The sequence below is a fragment of the Carcharodon carcharias genome (assembly GCF_017639515.1).
Source record: "Carcharodon carcharias isolate sCarCar2 chromosome 36 unlocalized genomic scaffold, sCarCar2.pri SUPER_36_unloc_2, whole genome shotgun sequence".
Classification (NCBI taxonomy): Eukaryota; Metazoa; Chordata; class Chondrichthyes; order Lamniformes; family Lamnidae; genus Carcharodon; species Carcharodon carcharias.
The window spans coordinates 42,669-60,880 of NW_024470737.1; the positions used below are offsets into that span (position 1 = coordinate 42,669).

The 18,212-nt window shown below is 53.8% G+C and overlaps 1 protein-coding gene across 1 annotated transcript; it reads left to right on the plus strand.

The window, feature by feature from the left end:
* The first annotated feature begins 1,081 nt into the window (after positions 1-1,081).
* efna3b (ephrin-A3b) lies at positions 1,082-16,722 on the plus strand. The gene is made up of 5 exons (XM_041181761.1): positions 1,082-1,192; positions 7,681-7,970; positions 12,922-12,987; positions 14,078-14,158; positions 16,550-16,722. The coding sequence occupies exons 1-5, from the start codon at positions 1,137-1,139 to the stop codon at positions 16,672-16,674; spliced, it is 618 nt and encodes a 205-aa protein (XP_041037695.1). The 5' UTR covers positions 1,082-1,136; the 3' UTR covers positions 16,675-16,722.
* The last annotated feature ends 1,490 nt before the right edge of the window (positions 16,723-18,212 follow it).

Here is an 18,212-nt window from a genome sequence, read left to right on the forward strand (position 1 = left end):
AATTCCACCCCGGCCGCTGGTGGAATTTAAATTCGATGAATAAATCTGGGAATATAAAGCGAGTCTCAGTGACGGTGACCATGACGACCATCATCGATTGTCATAAAAACCCCATCTGGGTCACTAATGCCCCCTTTTTAGGGAGGGAAATCTGCCCTCCTTACCCGGTCTGGCCTACACGTGACTCCAGACCCCACAGCCACGTGGTCGACTCTTAAAATGCCCCCCCATTGAAATGGCCGAGCCAGACCCCTCAGGCGCAGGGGGCAATTAGGGACGGGCAGCGAACGCTGGTCTTGCCCGAGACCCCCACATCTCCGTGGGGGACATAAATATGAGGAGACGTGAGGGGCAATTGACCAAAGTCTCCCTCAGCGAGGTCGGTTTTAAGGGGGATGGTGGGGGCGGGGGGGGGGTGGGTGGGATTTTCCCGGCCTTGCCAGCGGTTGGGGACCGTTGCCGGTGGGGACAGGGACAATGCAGAGAGGTTCCTGCCCTCCCCTGCCCTGCCCGCGATGACCCCTGTCACTGGGCGGGACCCGCAGCCTGACGGAGAGCGGGATTCTCTCTCCACCCCCCCACCCCCCACCCCACCCCCTTCCCCAAGGGAAAGCGTGAGGCAAATTTGGAAATTTCCAAAGGGAGGTGGGTAGATTTACGCTGGGGGGTGGGGGTTGGGGATGGAGGGGGACGGAGCCAAGGCGGATCAGGTGGAGCGACAATACAGGTAGGCCGCAGGCCTGACTGAGCGGCAGGAAGGCTCCGAGGGGCTGAATGGCCTCCTCCTCCTCCTCCTGAGTCGCGTTGAGTTGAGTTGAGTTGAGTTGAAAACAAAAACAGAATTACCTGGAAAAACTCAGCAGGTCTGGCAGCATCGGCGGAGAAGAAAAGAGTTGACGTTTCGAGTCCTCATGACCCTTCGACAGAACTTGAGACTCTTAAGTTCTGTCGAAGGGTCATGAGGACTTGAAACGTCAACTCTTTTCTTCCCCGCCGATGCTGCCAGACCTGCTGAGTTTTTCCAGGTAATTCTGTTTTTGTTTTGGATTTCCAGCATCCGCAGTTTTTTTGTTTTTATCTCTGAGTTGAGTTGAGTTGAGCACCGCGGGGTGGTTTTGGTGAGTCCCCCACTCGGGATGAGTCTACCCCAGGACCTGCCGGATCTTTCCGCCGCCTCCCAGGGGAGCCCAAGGTAATTTTATACAGTTCGTTGTGGGATCCCCCCTCCCCCGGCCTTCTCCTTCCTGCCCCTGATAGTTAGAACCTCTCCATCCTGGCACCGCTGGGGGGGACAGAGCGTCTCCCAATGGGACCGGAATTGGGACCTGTTCTCCGATCACTGACCCCATGTTCATCTTAGATTTGCCGATAGCTTCTCCCTGGGTCTCTCTTGGGGTCTTTAAAAGGAGCTTCCTCAAGCCAAACTCCTTCTCTCTGTCTCTCTCTCTCTCTCTCTCTCTGTCTCTCTCTCTCTCTCTGTCTCTCTCTTTCTCCCTCTCTCTCTCTCTGCCTCTCTCTCTCTGCCCCCCCCTCTCTGTCTCTCTTTCTCTCTGCTCCCCTCTCTCTCTTTGCCTCTCTCTCTGCCTCTCTCCCCTTCTCTCTCTCTCTCTGTCTCTCTCTCTGTCTCTGTGTCTCTGTCTCTATCTGTCTCTCTCTATCTGTCTCTGTCTCTCTCTCTGTCTCTCTCTGTGTCTCTCTCTCTGTCTCTGTCTCTCTGTCTCTGTCTCTCTGCCTCTCTCTCTGTCTCTGTCTCTCTCTCTGTCTCTCTCTCTGTCTCTCTCTGTGTCTCTCTCTCTCTATCTCTCTCTCTGTCTCTCTCTCTGTCTCTCTCTGTGTCTCTCTCTCTCTGTCTCTGTCTCTCTGTCTCTGTCTCTCTGTCTCTCTCTCTGTCTCTGTCTCTCTCTCTGTCTCTCTCTCTGTCTCTGTCTCTCTGTCTCTCTCTCTCTGTCTCTCTCTCTCTCTGTCTGTGTGTGTGTGTGTCCCTTTCTCTCTCTCCTTTAAGACGCTCCTTAAAACTGACCCCTCTGAGGTTTCACTCGCCTGTCCCTGATATCCCCTCATGAGGCTCACAGTTAAACTGGGTTTGATAATTCTCCAGTGAGGCACCTTGGTGACACTTCATCCCATTCCAGCTGTTATATAAAGATAAGTTGCTGCTGCTGGTCCCTCTCCCTTGCTCCCAGGTCCCCATTCACCCCACTCCCCCTTCGCCCGGCCCAAGGTGACTGTCCCCACCCCCACACCCCCACACTCCGGCAACATCCCACCCCAGCGAAGTCCCAGCAGCCGACTAGCCACGGGGGTGGGGGGAGGTGGGGGGGAACCAGTCAAGGTGACAACTGCCTTCGATTGCGCCGCGCTGTAAGGGGGGGGTGGGTGGTGGGGTGGGGGAGAGGAGAAGTGGGGGGGGGCAGAGTGGGGGGCGGGGGGATGGTGTGGTGGAGCTGAGAAATTGGAGGGGAGAGACACTTAGAGAGATTACGGCTCTGCCAGGCGATTTGGATCCTGGGTCACTGTTTGTACAGCACCGTGGGTGTGGGGTGGGTGTTGGGGGTGGGGGGGGGTGGTGTGGGGGGTGGGGGGTGTCGGAGTGGGGGGGTGGGTGGGTGGAGGTGTGTCAGGAGGCACCAGGGGTACGTGCTGGCTGGAGAGTGTCGGAGCAGGTGTGAATCCAGCACAGGTATTGGGAAATGACTGGGAAATGCCTGGAATGTCTGTCCAGTCTGTACCGATCACACAGTCAGGTCACTCACCGGTGACGTACAGGGAGAGTCAGGTGCAGACCCGTCAGCTACAGCCTCGGACTCTAGCCCAGGCCAGCTGTGTGTCTACGTGAGGCTTCACACACCTCTCTCTCTCTCTCTCTCTCTCTCTCACACACCCTCTGGAATCAAACACGTGCCACACTTTGGACAGCTGTGAGAAGCCGGGATTACATCACCCGCAGCGATACCAGCAATAGCCCAGGTTAATGACGGGAGGGATTTTTATTCATTCCTCGGATTGTGAAAGGGATGGCTTGGGAGAGATGGAGGGGAAATATGTCCCCCTGCGCTGGGTAAAGCCTAAAACACGCAGACAGGGACCCACGGACGTTGGCTCAGATATAAATATTGGGCCCCAAGAGACCTGGGAGAAATCCACAGCAGCCCCCCCCTCCAACCACTGCCCACTAACACCCACACACAGCACTCCCAACACCTCCCCGCACTCCCCCCACCAATAGCGGCTGTGGGATCGTTCACATCCAGCCAAGGGGAAGGCTGGGGCCTTGATTTAAAATCTAATCCTGAAAGACGGCACCACCGACAGTGCGGCACTCCCTCAGTACTGGCTGTGGGAGTGTTTGATGGGGACAGTGCAGAGGGAGCTTTACTCTGTATCTAACCCCGGGCTGTACCTGTCCTGGGAGTGTTTGATGGGGACAGTGTAGAGGGAGATTTACTCTGTATCTAACCCGTTGCTGTACCTGTCCTGGGAGTGTTTGATGGGGACAGTGTAGAGGGAGCTTTACTCTGTATCTAACCCCGGGCTGTAGCTGTCCTGGGAGTGTTTGATGGGGACAGTGTAGAGGGAGATTTACTCTCTATCTAACACCATGCTGTACCTGTCCTGGGAGTGTTTGTTGGGGACAGTGTAGAGGGACATTTATTCTGTTTCTAACCCCGTGCTGTCCCTGTCCTGGGAGTGTTTGATGAGGACAGTGTAGAAGGGGCTTTACTCTGTATCTAACCCCGTGCTGTACCTGTCCTGGGAGTGTTTGTTGGGGACAGTGTAGAGGGGGCTTTACTCTGTATCTAACCCCGTGCTGTACCTGTCCTGGGAGTGTTTGATGGGGACAGTGTAGAGGGGGCTTTACTCTGTATCTAACCCCGTTCTGTACCTGTCCTGGGAGTGTTTGATGGGGAATGTGTAGAGGGAGATTTATTCTGTATCTAACCCCGTGCTGTACCTGTCCTGGGAGTGTTTGATGGGGACAGTGTAGAGGGAGTTTTACTCAGTATCTAACCCCATGCTGTACCTGTCCTGGGAGTGTTTGATGGGGACAGTGTAGAGGGGGCTTTACTCTGTATCTAACCCCGTGCTATACCTGTCCTGGGAGTGTTTGATGGGGACAGTGTAGAGGGAGCTTTACTCTCTATCTAACCCCGTGCTGTACCTGTCCTGGGAGTGTTTGATGGGGACAGTGTAGAGTGAGTTTTACTCTGTATCTAACACCGTGCTGTACCTGTCCTGGGAGTGTTTGATGGGGACAGTTTAGAGGGAACTTTACTCTGTATCTAACCCCATGCTGTACCTGTCCTGGGAGTGTTTGTTGGGGACAGTATAGAGGGACATTTATTCTGTTTCTAACCACGTGCTGTACCTGTCCTGGGAGTGTTTGATGAGGACAGTGTAGAAGGGGCTTTACTCTGTATCTAACCCCGTGCTGTACCTGTCTTGGGAGTGTTTGATGCGGAAAGTGTAGAGGGGGCTTTAATCTATATCTAACCCCGTGCTGTACCTGTCCTGGGAGTGTTTGATGGGGACAGTGTAGAGGGGGCTTTACTCTGTATCTAACCCCGTTCTGTACCTGTCCTGGGAGTGTTTGATGCGGACAGTGTAGAGGGTTCTTTACTCTGTATCTAACCCCGTGCTGTACCTGTCCTGGGTGTGTTTGATGGGGACGGTGTAGGGGGAGCTTTACTCTGTATCTAACCCCGTGCTGTACCTGTCCTGGGAGTGTTTGATGGGGACAGTGTAGAGGGAGTTTTACTCTGTATCTAACCCTGTGCTGTCCCTGTCCTAGGAGTGTTTGACGGGGACAGTGTAGAGGTAGGTTTACTCTGTATCTAACCCCGTGCTGTACCTGTCCTGGGAGTGTTTGATGGGGACAGTTTAGAGGGAACTTTACTCTGTATCTAACCCCATGCTGTACCTGTCCTAGGAGTGTTTGATGGGGACAGTGTCGAGAGAGATTTATTCTGTATCTAACCCCGTGCTGTACCTGTCCTGGGAGTGTTTGTTGGGGACAGTGTAGAGGGAGCTTTACTCTGTATCTAACCCCGTGCTGTACCTGTCCTGGGAGTGTTTGATGTGGACAGTGTAGAGGGAGATTTACTCTGTATCTAACCCCGTGCTGTACCTGTCCTTGGAGTGTTTGATGAGGACAGTGTAGAGGGGGCTTTACTCTGTACCTAACCCCGAGCTGTACCTGTCCTGGGAGTGTTTGATGGGGACAGTGTAGAGGGGGCGTTACTCTGTATCTAACCCCGTGCTGTACCTGTCTTGGGAGTGTTTGATGGGGACATTGTAGAGGGGGCTTTACTCTGTATCTAACCCCGTGCTGTACCTGTCCTGGGAGTGTTTGTTGGTGACAGTGTAGAGGGGGCTTTACTCTGTATCTAACCCCGTGCTGTACCTGTCCTGGGAGTGTTTGATGAGGACAGTGTAGAGGGGGCTTTACTCTGTATCTAACCCCGTGCTGTACCTGTCCTGGGATTGTTTGATGGGGAATGTGTAGAGGGAGCTTTACTCTGTATCTAACCCCGTGCTGTACCTGTCCTGGGAGTGTTTGATGGGGACAGTGTAGAGGGAGCTTTACTCTGTATCTAACCCCGTGCTGTACCTGTCCTGGGAGTGTTTGATGGGGACAGTGTAGAGGGACATTTATTCTGTTTCTAACCCCGTGCTGTCCCTGTCCTGGGAGTGTTTGATGAGGACAGTGTAGAAGGGGCTTTACTCTGTATCTAACCCCGTGCTGTACCTGTCCTGGGAGTGTTTGATGGGGACAGTGTAGAGGGAGATTTACTCTGTATCTAACCCCGTGCTGTACCTGTCCTGGGAGTGTTTGATGGGGACTGTGTAGAGGGAGATTTACTCTGTATCTAACCCCGTGCTGTACCTGTCCTGGGAGTGTTTGATGGGGACAGTGTAGAGGGAGCTTTACTCTGTATCTAAACCTGTGCTGTACCTGTCCTGGGTGTGTTTGTTGGGGACGGTGTAGAGGGAGATTTACTCTGTATCTAACCCTGTGCTGTACCTGTCCTGGGAGTGTTTGATGGGGACAGTGTAGAGGGAGCTTTACTCTGTATCTAATCTCGTGCTGTACGTGCGATTTACAATCTCACATGTTGGGTTGTAAAGTCAATGTGTACCTGAAAAATATGTAACTGTTTACTCTTTCAATCATGGGATCATAAAACTATTGTGAAGTGATTGAGTGGTATGATTGGGTGGGGTCAAAGTGAATTTACTTATTCACTGTTCACTTCAATGGAAATGCCCAAAATTCTACTTATAAACCCACCCAAACCCCTCCATTAGATTCCAGTCTGTAACACACTCCCGGGTATCTGTTATTCTATATATAAAGCCCCTGAAACCCTATATTAGATTCCAGTCTGTAACACACTCCCGTTTATCTGTTATTCAATATATAAACCCCCCCGAACCCCTTGATTAGATTCCAGTCTGTAACACATTCCCGGGTATCTGTTATTTTATATATAAACCACCTGAACCCCTCAATTAGATTCCAGTCTGTAACTCACTCCCGGGTATCTGTTATTCTATATATAAACCCCCCAAACACATCAATTAGATTCCAGTCTGTAACTCACTCCCGGGTATCTGTTATTCTGTATATAAACCACCCCGAACTCCTCGATTAGATTCCAGTCTGTAACTCACTCCCGGGTATCTGTTATTCTGTATATAAACCACCCCGAACTCCTCGATTAGATTCCAGTCTGTAACTCACTCCCGAGTATCTGTTATTCTGTATATAAACCACCCCGAACTCCTCGATTAGATTCCAGTCTGTAACTCACTCCTGGGCATCTGTTATTCTATATATAAACCACCCGAACCCCTCAATTAGATTCCAGTCTGTAACTCACTCCCGGGTATCTGTTATTCTATATATAAACCACCCGAACCCATCAATTAGATTCCAGTCTGTAACTCACTCCCGGGTATCTGTTATTCTATATATAAACCACCCTGAACACCTCGATTAGATTCCAGTCTGTAACTCACTCCCGGGTATCTGTTATTCTGTATATAAACTCACCCGAACCCATCAATTAGATTCCAGTCTGTAACTCACTCCTGGGAAACTTTTATTCTATATATAAACCACCCCGAACCCCTCGGTTTGATTCCAGTCTGTAACTCACTCCCGGATATCTGTTATTCTATATATAAACCACCCTGAACCCATTGATTAGATTCCAGTCTGTAACTCACTCCCGGGTATCTGTTATTCTATATGTAAACTCCCCCGAACCCCTCGATTAGATTCCAGTCTGTAACTCACTCCCGGGTATCTGTCATTCTATATATAAACCACCCCAAACTCCTCGATTAGATTCCAGCCTGTAACTCACTCCTATCCTATATCCTGTGCTGTCAATGAATTCCCAGATCAGTAAGGGAGCACGCCATCCTGTGCCGCGCAGTGTTGCTGGGAGTTTACATTAACGCCATGTTGCTCCACATGCACCAGGGAGAGTGTAGGAGCCTGGAACTCTGTCTCCCTCTCTCTCCCCCTCGACAGGCTCGGCCTGAATGGGAGGTTTCGAGCTTGAGATTGGCCGATTTGTACCGGTCCAAGGTAGCGAAGAAAGGTGGTTTGGTATTGAACCCACGATCTGAGTGCTCCATGAAGCTATAACGGTTTCCCTTTCTCACCTGCAGTTTGAGGAGAGACAGCTACACAGTGCAAGTGAGTGTCAACGATTACCTGGACATCTACTGTCCACACTACAACTGGTCTGTCCCCGAGCACCGAGTGGAGCAGTACATCCTCTACATGGTGAACTACGAAGGCTACCAGACATGTAACCCCAACCTGGGATTCAAACGCTGGGAGTGTAACCGACCCCGCTCCCCGCACAGCCCTATCAAATTCTCCGAGAAATTCCAGCGCTACAGTGCTTTCTCACTGGGCTACGAGTTCCATGCTGGTCAGGAGTATTATTACATCTGTGAGTAACCTTGCTTCTTTGTGACTCACTCCCAAGCACCCGTGTGTTCATCTGCATATTGGTATAGTTTAAGTATCTTGGAGCTATGCAGAGATGACACTGGTGTGGAACCAGTTAATTACACTGCTTCAAAATATCTCTGCCACCTCCAAATGTCTGCACTCCATAGAACCATAGAAAAGTTACAGGCACAGAAGGAGGCCATTCGGCCCATCTTGTCCATGCCAGCCCGAGGACAACCAGATGCCCTTTCTAATCCCAGCTTCCTGCATAGCCCTGCAGCTTACATCACTTAAGGTGCAGATCCAGGTACTTTTTAAAAGAGTTTAGAGTTTCTGCCTCTACCACCAACTTGGGCAGTGAATTCCAGACACCCACTACCCTCTGCGTAAAAAAGTTCTTCCTCATGTCCCCCCTTCACCTTCTGCCACTTATCTTGAATCTATGTCCCCTGGTTCTAGAATTCTCCACCGAGGGAAACTGTTTTATCCTGTCCACTCTGTCTATTCCCATCATAATTTTGTGCACCTCAATCAACTCACCTCTCAGCCTTCTTTGTTCTAAGGAAAATAACCCCAATCTATCCAATCTCTCCTTGTAGCGACACTTTTCTAACCCTGGCAACATTCTTGTAAACCTCCTCTGCACTCTCTCCACAGCTATTACATCCTTCCTGTAATGTGGTGACCAGAACTGCACACAATATTCCAGTTGTGGCCTCACCAGTGTTTTATACAATTCCAGCATTATATCCTTACTTTTATATTCTATACCTCTGCCAATGAAGGAGAGCATTCCATATGCCTTCTTTACAACCTTGTCTACTTGAACTGCTGCCTTCAGAGACCTGTGTACTTGTACACCGAGATCTCTCACTTCATCTACCCCTTTAGTATATTCCCATTTATTGTGTGATCCCTCTAACTGTTTGACCCCCCTAAATGTATGACCTCACACTTCTCTATGTTAAAATCCATCTGCCACTTTACCGCCCACTCCACCAACCCATCTATATCGTTTTGAAGATTATGACTATCCTCCACTACTCGGCCAATCTGTGTGTCATCTGCAAATTTCCCAATCGTGCCCCCAACGTTCACTCATGCTTGTCCCACCCGTAGCTTTTGAGGTGCCTCTTCGCTTTGCTCTCAGTCCATGACCAGACTCAGCCAATCAAGCACAGTGAGCATGGATCAGTTATCAGACTCACATCATCGAACGCAGACCAACTGAACCAAGGTTAATGCTGCGGGGTAAGGAGGAGGTCTGGGAGTCAGGTAGAGAGAGCGCAGGGGGGATTGAGGGGAGAGGGGAGAGGGAGGGGGATGGGAAAGGGAGGGAGCAGGAAATGTTGCTCGGGAGAGTGGAGGAGATGGAGGGAGGAGTGAGCTGGGAAAGGGTGAGAGAGAAGGGCGGAGAGACATGGGGGGCGGGGGGACACTGGGAGAGGGGAGAGGGGAGACAGGCAGGGTGAGAGATACATGAGGAGGGGGTGCAGAGCTGGGGGGTGGGGTGGCTGGTGAAACAGAGTGAGGATGGGGAGGGAGGAGGGAGGGATAGAGGCAAGAATGAGGGAAACAGAGAGGGAGAGAGAGAGAGAGAGGGAGAGTGGTGGAGAGGTTTAGGATGGGAATTCCAGAGCTCAGGGCCCCCCCCCAGGCAGCTGAATGCCCGGCCGCCAATGGTGGAGCGATGGGAATCAGGGGATGGTCAAGAGGCCGGAATTGGAGGAGCGCAGAGATCTCAGAGGGTTGTAGGGACTGGAGGAGGTTACAGAGATAGGGAGGGGTGTAGGGGCTGGAGGAGGTTACAGAAATAGGGAGGGGTGTAGGGACTGGAGGAGGTTACAGAGATAGGGAGGGGTGTAGGGGCTGGAGGAGGTTACAGAGATAGGGAGGGATGTAGGGGCTGGAGGAGGTTACAGAGATAGGGAGGGGTGTAGGGGCTGGAGGATGTTACAGAGATAGGGAGGGGTGTAGGAGCTGGAGGAGGTTACAGAGATAAGGAGGGGTGTAGGGGCTGGAGGAGGTTACAGAGATAGGGAGGGGTGTAGGGGCTGGAGGAGGTTACAGAGATAGGGAGGGGTGTAGGGGCTGGAGGAGGTTACAGAGATAGGGAGGGGTGTAGGGGCTGGAGGAGGTTACAGAGATAGGGAGGGGTGTAGGGGCTGGAGGAGGTTACAGAGATAGGGAGGGGTGTAGGGGCTGGAGGAGGTTACAGAGATAGGGAGGGGTGTAGGGGCTGGAGGAGGTTACAGAGATAGGGAGGGGTGGAGGGGCTGGAGGAGGTTACAGAGATAGGGAGGGGTGTAGGGGCTGGAGGAGGTTACAGAGATAGGGAGGGGTTTAGGGGCTGGAGGAGGTTACAGAGATAGGGAGGGGTGTAGGGGCTGGAGGAGGTTACAGAGATAGGGAGGGGTGTAGGGGCTGGAGGAGGTTACAGAGATAGGGAGGGGTGTAGGGGCTGGAGGAGGTTACAGAGATAGGGAGGGGTGTAGGGGCTGGAGGAGGTTACAGAGATAGGGAGGGGTGTAGGGGCCGGAGGAGGTTACAGAGATAGGGAGGGGTGTAGGGGCTGGAGGAGGTTACAGAGATAGGGAGGGGTGTAGGGGCTGGAGGAGGTTACAGAGATAGGGAGGGGTGTAGGGGCTGGAGGAGGTTACAGAGATAAGGAGGGGTGTAGGGGCTGGAGGAGGTTACAGAGATAGGGAGGGGTGTAGGAGCTGGAGGAGGTTACAGAGATAAGGAGGGGTGTAGGGGCTGGAGGAGGTTACAGAGATAGGGAGGGGTGTAGGGGCTGGAGGAGGTTACAGAGATAGGGAGGGGTGTAGGAGCTGGAGGAGGTTACAGAGATAAGGAGGGGTGTAGGGGCTGGAGGAGGTTACAGAGATAGGGAGGGGTGTAGGGGCTGGAGGAGGTTACAGAGATAGGGAGGGGTGTAGGGGCTGGAGGAGGTTACAGAGATAGGGAGGGGTGTAGGGGCTGGAGGAAGTTACAGAGATAGGGAGGGGTGTAGGGGCTGGAGGAGGTTACAGAGATAGGGAGGGGTGTAGGGGCTGGAGGAGGTTACAGAGATAGGGAGGGGTGTAGGGGCTGGAGGAGGTTACAGAGATAGGGAGGGGTGTAGGGGCTGGAGGAGGTTACAGAGATAGGGAGGGGTGTAGGGGCTGGAGGAAGTTACAGAGATAGGGAGGGGTGGAGGGGCTGGAGGAGGTTACAGAGATAGGGAGGGGTGTAGGGGCTGGAGGAGGTTACAGAGATAGGGAGGGGTTTAGGGGCTGGAGGAGGTTACAGAGATAGGGAGGGGTGTAGGGGCTGGAGGAGGTTACAGAGATAGGGAGGGGTGTAGGGGCTGGAGGAGCTTACAGAGATAGGGAGGGGTGTAGGGGCTGGAGGAGGTTACAGAGATAGGGAGGGGTGTAGGGGCTGGAGGAGGTTACAGAGATAGGGAGGGGTGTAGGGGCTGGAGGAGGTTACAGAGATAGGGAGGGGTGTAGGGGCTAGAGGAGGTCACAGAGATAGGGAGGGTTGTAGGGGCTGGAGGAGGTTACAGAGATAGGGAGGGGTGTAGGGGCTGGAGGAGGTTACAGAGATAGGGAGGGGTGTAGGGGCTGGAGGAAGTTACAGAGATAGGGAGGGGTGTAGGGGCTGGAGGAGGTTACAGAGATAGGGAGGGGTATAGAGGCTGGAGGAGGTTACAGAGATAGGGAGGGGGTGTAGGGGCTGGAGGAGGTTACAGAGATAGGGAGGGGTGTAGGGGCTGGAGGAGGTTACAGAGATAAGGAGGGGTGTAGGGGCTGGAGGAGGTTACAGAGATAGGGAGGGGTGTAGGGGCTGGAGGAGATTACAGAGATAGGGAGGGGTGTAGGGGCTGGAGGAGGTTACAGAGATAGGGAGGGGTGTAGGGACTGTAGGAGGTTACAGAGATAGGGAGGGGTGTAGGGGCTGGAGGAGGTTACAGAGATAGGGAGGGGTGTAGGGGCTGGAGGAGGTTACAGAGATAGGGAGGTGTGTAGGGGCTGGAGGAGGTTACAGAGATAGGGAGGGGTGTAGGGGCTGGAGGATTTGTCAGTTTTAGGGAGGGGTGTAGGGGCTGGAGGAGGTTACAGAGATAGCGAGGGGTGTAGGGGCTGGAAGGGGTTACAGAGATAGGGAGGGGTGTAGGGGCTGGAGGATTTGACAGTTTTAGGGAGGGGTGTAGGGGCTGGAGGAGGTTACAGAGATAGGGAGGGGTGTAGGGGCTGGAGGATTTGACAGTTTTAGGGAGGGGTGTAGGGGCTGGAGGAGGTTACAGAGATAGGGAGGGGTGTAGGGGCTGGAAGGGGTTACAGTGATAGGGAGGGGTGTAGGGGCTGGAGGAGGTTACAGAGATAGGGAGGGGTGTAGGGGCTGGAAGGGGTTACAGAGATAGGGAGGGGTGTAGGGGCTGGAGGAGGTTACAGAGATAGGGAGGGGTGTAGGGACTGGAAGGGGTTACAGTGATAGGGAGGGGTGTAGGGGCTGGAGGAGGTTACAGAGATAGGGAGGGGTGTAGGGGCTGGAAGGGGTTACAGTGATAGGGAGGGGTGTAGGGGCTGGAGGAGGTTACAGAGATAGGGAGGGGTGTAGGGGCTGGAAGGGGTTACAGAGATAGGGAGGGGTGTAGGGGCTGGAGGAGGTTACAGAGATAGGGAGGGGTGTAGGGGCTGGAGGAGGTTACAGAGATAGGGAGGGGTGTAGGGGCTGGAAGGGGTTACAGAGATAGGGAGGGGTGTAGGGGCTGGAGGAGGTTACAGAGATGGGGAGGGCTGTAGGGGTTGTAGGAGGTTACAGAGATAGGGAGGGGTGTAGGCGCTGGAAGAGGTTACAGAGATGGGGAGGGGTGTAGGGGCTGGAGGGGGTTACAGAGATGGGGAGCGGGTGCTGTTGCCAGTCTGATGTAGAACTGTGACAGCTTCTTTATTCTGATACAGCCACTCCGACCCACCATCATGGAAGAACCTGCCTGAAGATGAAGGTGTTTGTCTGTTGCGCCACGTGTAAGTATTGTTGAAGACACCTTGCATTTGTCTAGCTCCCTTCACCACCTCAGGACATCTCCAAGTGGTTCACGGCTAGTGACCCGCTTTGGAAGTGTTGCCACTGTTATAGTCTACGAAATGGCAATTAGTGCAGAGCAAGATCCCACAAGCACCAATAATTTAATGACCCTCCGACAGTGCGGCACTCCCTCAGTACTGACCCTCCGACAGTGCGGCGCTCCCTCAGTACTGACCCTCCGACAGTGCGGCGCTCCCTCAGTACTGACCCTCCGACAGTGCGGATCTCCCTCAGTACTGACCCTCCGACAGTGCGGCGCTCCCTCAGTACTGACCCTCCGACAGTGCGGCGCTCCCTCAGTACTGACCCTCCGACAGTGCGGCGCTCCCTCAGTACTGACCCTCCGACAGTGCGGCGCTCCCTCAATACTGACCGTCCGACAGTACGGATCTCCCTCAGTATTGACCCACTGACAGTGCAGCACTCCCTCAGTACTGACCCTCCGACAGTGCGGCTCTCCCTCAGTATTGACCCACTGACAGTGCGGCTCTCCCTCAGTATTGACCCACTGACAGTGCGGCGCTCCCTCAGTACTAACACTGGGATTGTTGGGTGGATTATGGGGTCTGAATCTCTGCAGTGGATTCTCAATCCCACGACCTTCTGACTTGGGGGCGGAGAGTGCGATCTACTGACCCATGGCTCAGACAGAAGGAGGCGGCTATTCACCTCTCGATGCCTGTTCTACTATCCATGGACACATCGTTTCTCCTGAATTCCCCATTGGATTTATCGGTGACTGTCTGATATCGATGGCCCCCCTCGTTCTGTCTCTCCCCCCGCCCCCCCCGACAAGTGGAAACATCTTCTCTACGTCGACCCTATTGAACCCCTTTCAGGATTTTAAAGACCTCGATCAGGTCCCCCCCTCAGCCTCCTCTTTCCCAGAGAAAAGAGCCCCGGCCTGTTCGATCTTTCCTGATCGATTATCAACCCTCTCCATTCTATCCATTCAGAGAGGATTGGCCAAGAATCTGACATTTGACCCCCAACTTGGTTAAACTTTACTCTTTGGCCTTTACCTTGCAGCAACACATCCCAGAGAGAAGCATGTGCCAACCCCCCCTCAGTTCACAGTGGGTCATGACATGAAGACCATAGAGGATCTGGGTGAGTCACATGCTGTCAAGGAGCACTGGGATAGGCCACAGCGCACATAGGAGGTGTGATCAGAGTAATGGCGTTTGATGGGAGAGTTAGGGGATTAGAGGGATGGTTTTCGATGGGAGAGTGAGGAGATTAAAGGGATGGTTTTCGATGGGAGGGTTAGGGTATTAGAGGGATGGTCTTTGATGGGAACGTTAGGGTATTAGAGGTATGGTCTTAGAGGAGAGGTTTAGGGGATTAGAGGGTGGGTCTTCGATGGTGGAGTTAAGGGATTAGAGGGATGGTCTTCGATGGGAGAGTTAGTGGATTAGAGGGATGGTCTTCGATGGGAAAGTTAGTGGATTAGAGGGATGGTCTTCGATGGGGTAGTTAGGGGATTAGAGGGATGGTTTTCGATGGGAGTGTTAGGGTATTAAAGGGAAGGTCTTCGATGGGAGAGTTAGTGGATTAGAGGGATGGTCTTCGATGGGGTAGTTAGGGGATTAGAGGGATGGTTTTTGATGGGAGTGTTAGGGTATTAAAGGGATGGTCTTCGATGGGATAGTTAGGGGATTGGAGGGATGGTCTTCGATGTGAGAATTAGGGGATTAGAGGGATGGTCTACAATGGGAGAGTTATGGGATTAGAGGGATGGTCTTCGATGTGAGAATTAGGGGATTAGAGGGATGATCTTCAATCGGAGAGTTAGGGGATTCGAGGGATGGTCTTCGATGGGAGGGTTAGGGTATTAGAGGGATGGTCTTCAATGGGAGAGTTAGGGGACTAGAGGGATGGTTTTCGATGGGAGAGTTAGGGGATTAGAGGGATGGTCTTCGATGGGGGAGTTAGGGGATTAGAGGGATGGTCTTCGATGGGAGAGTGAGGGGATTAGAGGGATGGTCTTCAATGGGAGAGTTAGGGTATTAGAAGGATGGTCTTCGATGGGAGAGTTAGGGGACTAGAGGGATGGTCTTCGATGGGAGAGTTAGGGGATTAGAGGGATGGTCTTCGATGGGAGAATGAGGGGATTAGAGGGATGGTCTTCAATGGGAGAGTTAGGGTATTAGAAGGATGGTCTTCAATGGGAGAGTTAGGGGATTAGAGGGAAGATCTTTGATGGGGGAGTTAGGGGACTAGAGGGATGGTTTTCTATGGGAGAGTTAGGGGATTAGAGGGATGGTCTTTGATGGGAGAGTTAGGGGATTAGATGATTGTCTTCGGTGGGAGGTTTAGGGGATTAGAGGGATGGGCAACATGGACTGGAACATTATTTCCTTCTCTTCATCTGTAGAGGGTGGGAGGGATCTTTGGTTGACACCCAGCAAAATTTAGGAGGTGCGAAGAGCTCCAGCAAAGAAAGCATTGAGACAATGGGAGTCACCTGTCGGCCCAGACCACAGGGCACTGGTCGTTCCCCTTCCCTGAAGAGGATTAGCCATCGAGGGATGGCATGACAGTCACCAGCTGGCAAGGTTTTTCTGGTGCCAGTCCAGCCACAGTCAGACTTACTGAGCACCATACTGGTTACTGTACCCATGGCCTATCAGATTGCAAGCTTGGTAGCAATGACATGCACCTGCATTTACGTAGTGCCTGGCAAATCATCTCAGAGTGAGTGAGCGAGAGTGAGAGGGCGAGTGAGAGTAAGAGAGAGAGAGAGGGAGAGGTTTAGGGAGGGAATTCCAGAGCTCAGGGCCCCCCCCAGGCAGCTGAAAGCCCGGCCGCCAATGGTGGAGCGATGGGAATCGGGGGATGGTCAAGAGGCCGGAATTGGAGGAGCGCAGAGATCTCGGAGGGTTGTAGGGGCTGGAGGAGGTTACAGAGATAGGGAGGGGTGTAGGGGCTGGAGGAGGTTACAGAGATAGGGAGGGGTGTAGGGGCTGGAGGAGGTTACAGAGATAGGGAGGGGTGTAGGGGCTGGAGGGGGTTACAGAGATAGGGAGGGGTGTAGGGGCTGGAGGAGGTTACAGAGATAGGGAGGGGCGTAGGGGCTAGAGGAGGTTACAGAGATAGGGAGGGGTGTAGAGGCTGCAGGAGGTTACAGAGATAGGGAGGGGTGTAGGGGCTGGAGGAGGTTACAGAGATAGGGAGGGGTGTAGGGGCTGGTGGAGGTTACAGAGATAGGGAGGGGTGTAGGGGCTGGAGGAGGTTACAGAGATAGGGAGGGGTGTAGGGGCTGGAGGAGGTTACAGAGATAGGGAGAGTTGTAGGGGCTGGAGGAGGTTACAGAGATTAATTGAGGGGGGGGTGGAGAGGTTTAGGGAGGGAATTCCAGAGCTCAGGGCCACCCCCAGGCATCTACAGGCACGGCCGCCAATGGTGGAGCGATGGGAGGTGGAGGGGAGTTGGGGGAACGCGGAGGTCTGGGAGGTGATGCTGAGGTGGTCACGCTTTATTTCCTTTGGTCTTTCACAGGGAACTACAATCCCGAGGTCCCCAAGCTTGAGAAGAGTGTGAGCGGCAGCAACCCGAGCAGAAAACACCTAAAACTGACCGTGGTCTTGGCCTTGATGCTACTCTTGACTCTCTTAGCCTCCTAGCTCTGCCGCCGGGGCCTGGCCTTGAGTGACCCAAAGCCTTGGGCGTACACAGACGAACATGAGCGGGCCTACGCTGAGCCCTTTTCGATCCCCTAACCCCCTCTCCCGTCCCCTCCCATCCCCCACCTCCCCACCCCACCCCCACCTCCCCACCCCAATCCCTCCCCCCCCCCCCCCCCCCCCCCCCCCCTCCTTTTCGAGGTCACTCGTCCGTCAACGTGAACTCTGACCTTTCGGATCAGGGCGATAACCCTCTGCGAAACCGAGAAGAGAAAAGAAAAGAACAATCCGGAACCCTTTGCGGCCTGAGACCGGGTGGAGGCACGAACGGCATGGCGGTGATTTTCAACTAATAGGAACACAGAAACACACACATCGACACGCTTAGAGAATCCAAACCAAGAAGAGAGAGAGAGAGAAAAAAAATAACACACGCGTTTTTAACGGACCATCGAAACGCAGTCAGAGATGGCGCCTTCGAACCTGGGCAACGGAGAACAAAATGGCCGCCCAATGGGACAAGACTTGGGAATCTTCCTCCTCCTCCTCCTCCTCCTTTCGAAGCTCTTGCTCAGGGCAAGCCGGGCTTGGGGGGTGGGGTTTTTTGTTGGGGGGGGGAGGGGGGTTACGGGTTGGATTTTGCTTCGAGGTCACTGTTCGTAAGGTCGCCCCCCCCCCACCCCCACTCCCCTTGCCGGTTTCGAAGGTGCGAGCGGCTACGATTCGAGGCGGCCATTTCCTTCATCATGGCTGGGCGGCTAAGAAGCGTTGGCCCCGCTGACGCGGAGGTGGGTGCCAGGAGAGGGCCCGGTCCGAGATGGTTGGCGTGTGGGGGGTGGGGTGGGGGGGTAGTGGGGAGGGGTGGGGGGGGGGCGACAGGAAAGGCCTGTGGCGCAGGCCGCGGGCGAGGGGGAGGGGCGGGAGGGATGGAGGAGCACTGAGCACGGCGAAAACGATCGACTGGGGGGGTGGGGTGGGGGGGGGGGTGGTGCGCGAAAGGGCAAGCGGAAGCCGGAAACGGGAGCCAAAGCGCCGGAAGCAGTCAGAACGGTCCACAAGCGGCGGACAATCCCTCCGAAGGGCTCGGTAACAAAATGGCCGCCTGCAGTCCGACCAGGTCATGCTGTGGCGACCAAAGTGCGAAGAGCTTCCTGGCCGGGGTGATTTCTTCGTGACGCCCGTACGCTGGGGTTCAGGGGTCGCTGCTAAAAGGCTTGGGGTAAGAGGTGAGGGGGTCAGAGAGGTGAGGGCGTTTATTTGGGAAGCCAATCACGAGTGATTGACCTGGAGGGATCGCGGTTCAAGATAAAAGCTGAGTACGTGTGGATGCTGGAGATCAGAAAGTCCCCGGAAAAACCCAGCAGGGTCGGCAGCACCTACTTCACAACAGGGGATTCAGATATTAGTTACCACGGATACTGCCAAACCTACTGGAACTTCCTGTTTTAACTTTGAGGATTGCTACCTGTCCTGGGAGTGTTTGATGGGGGCAGTGTAGAGGGGGCTTTACTCTGTATCTAACCCCGTGCTGTACCTGT

Coding starts and splice junctions, on each gene's coding strand:
- efna3b (XM_041181761.1), top strand. CDS start 1,137: ATGAGTCTACCCCAGGACCTGCCGGATCTTTCCGCCGCCTCCCAGGGG. Junction 1,193..7,680: donor GCCTCCCAGGGGAGCCCAAG/GTAATTTTATAC, acceptor TCTCACCTGCAG/TTTGAGGAGAGACAGCTACA. Junction 12,988..14,077: donor GTTTGTCTGTTGCGCCACGT/GTAAGTATTGTT, acceptor TTTACCTTGCAG/CAACACATCCCAGAGAGAAG.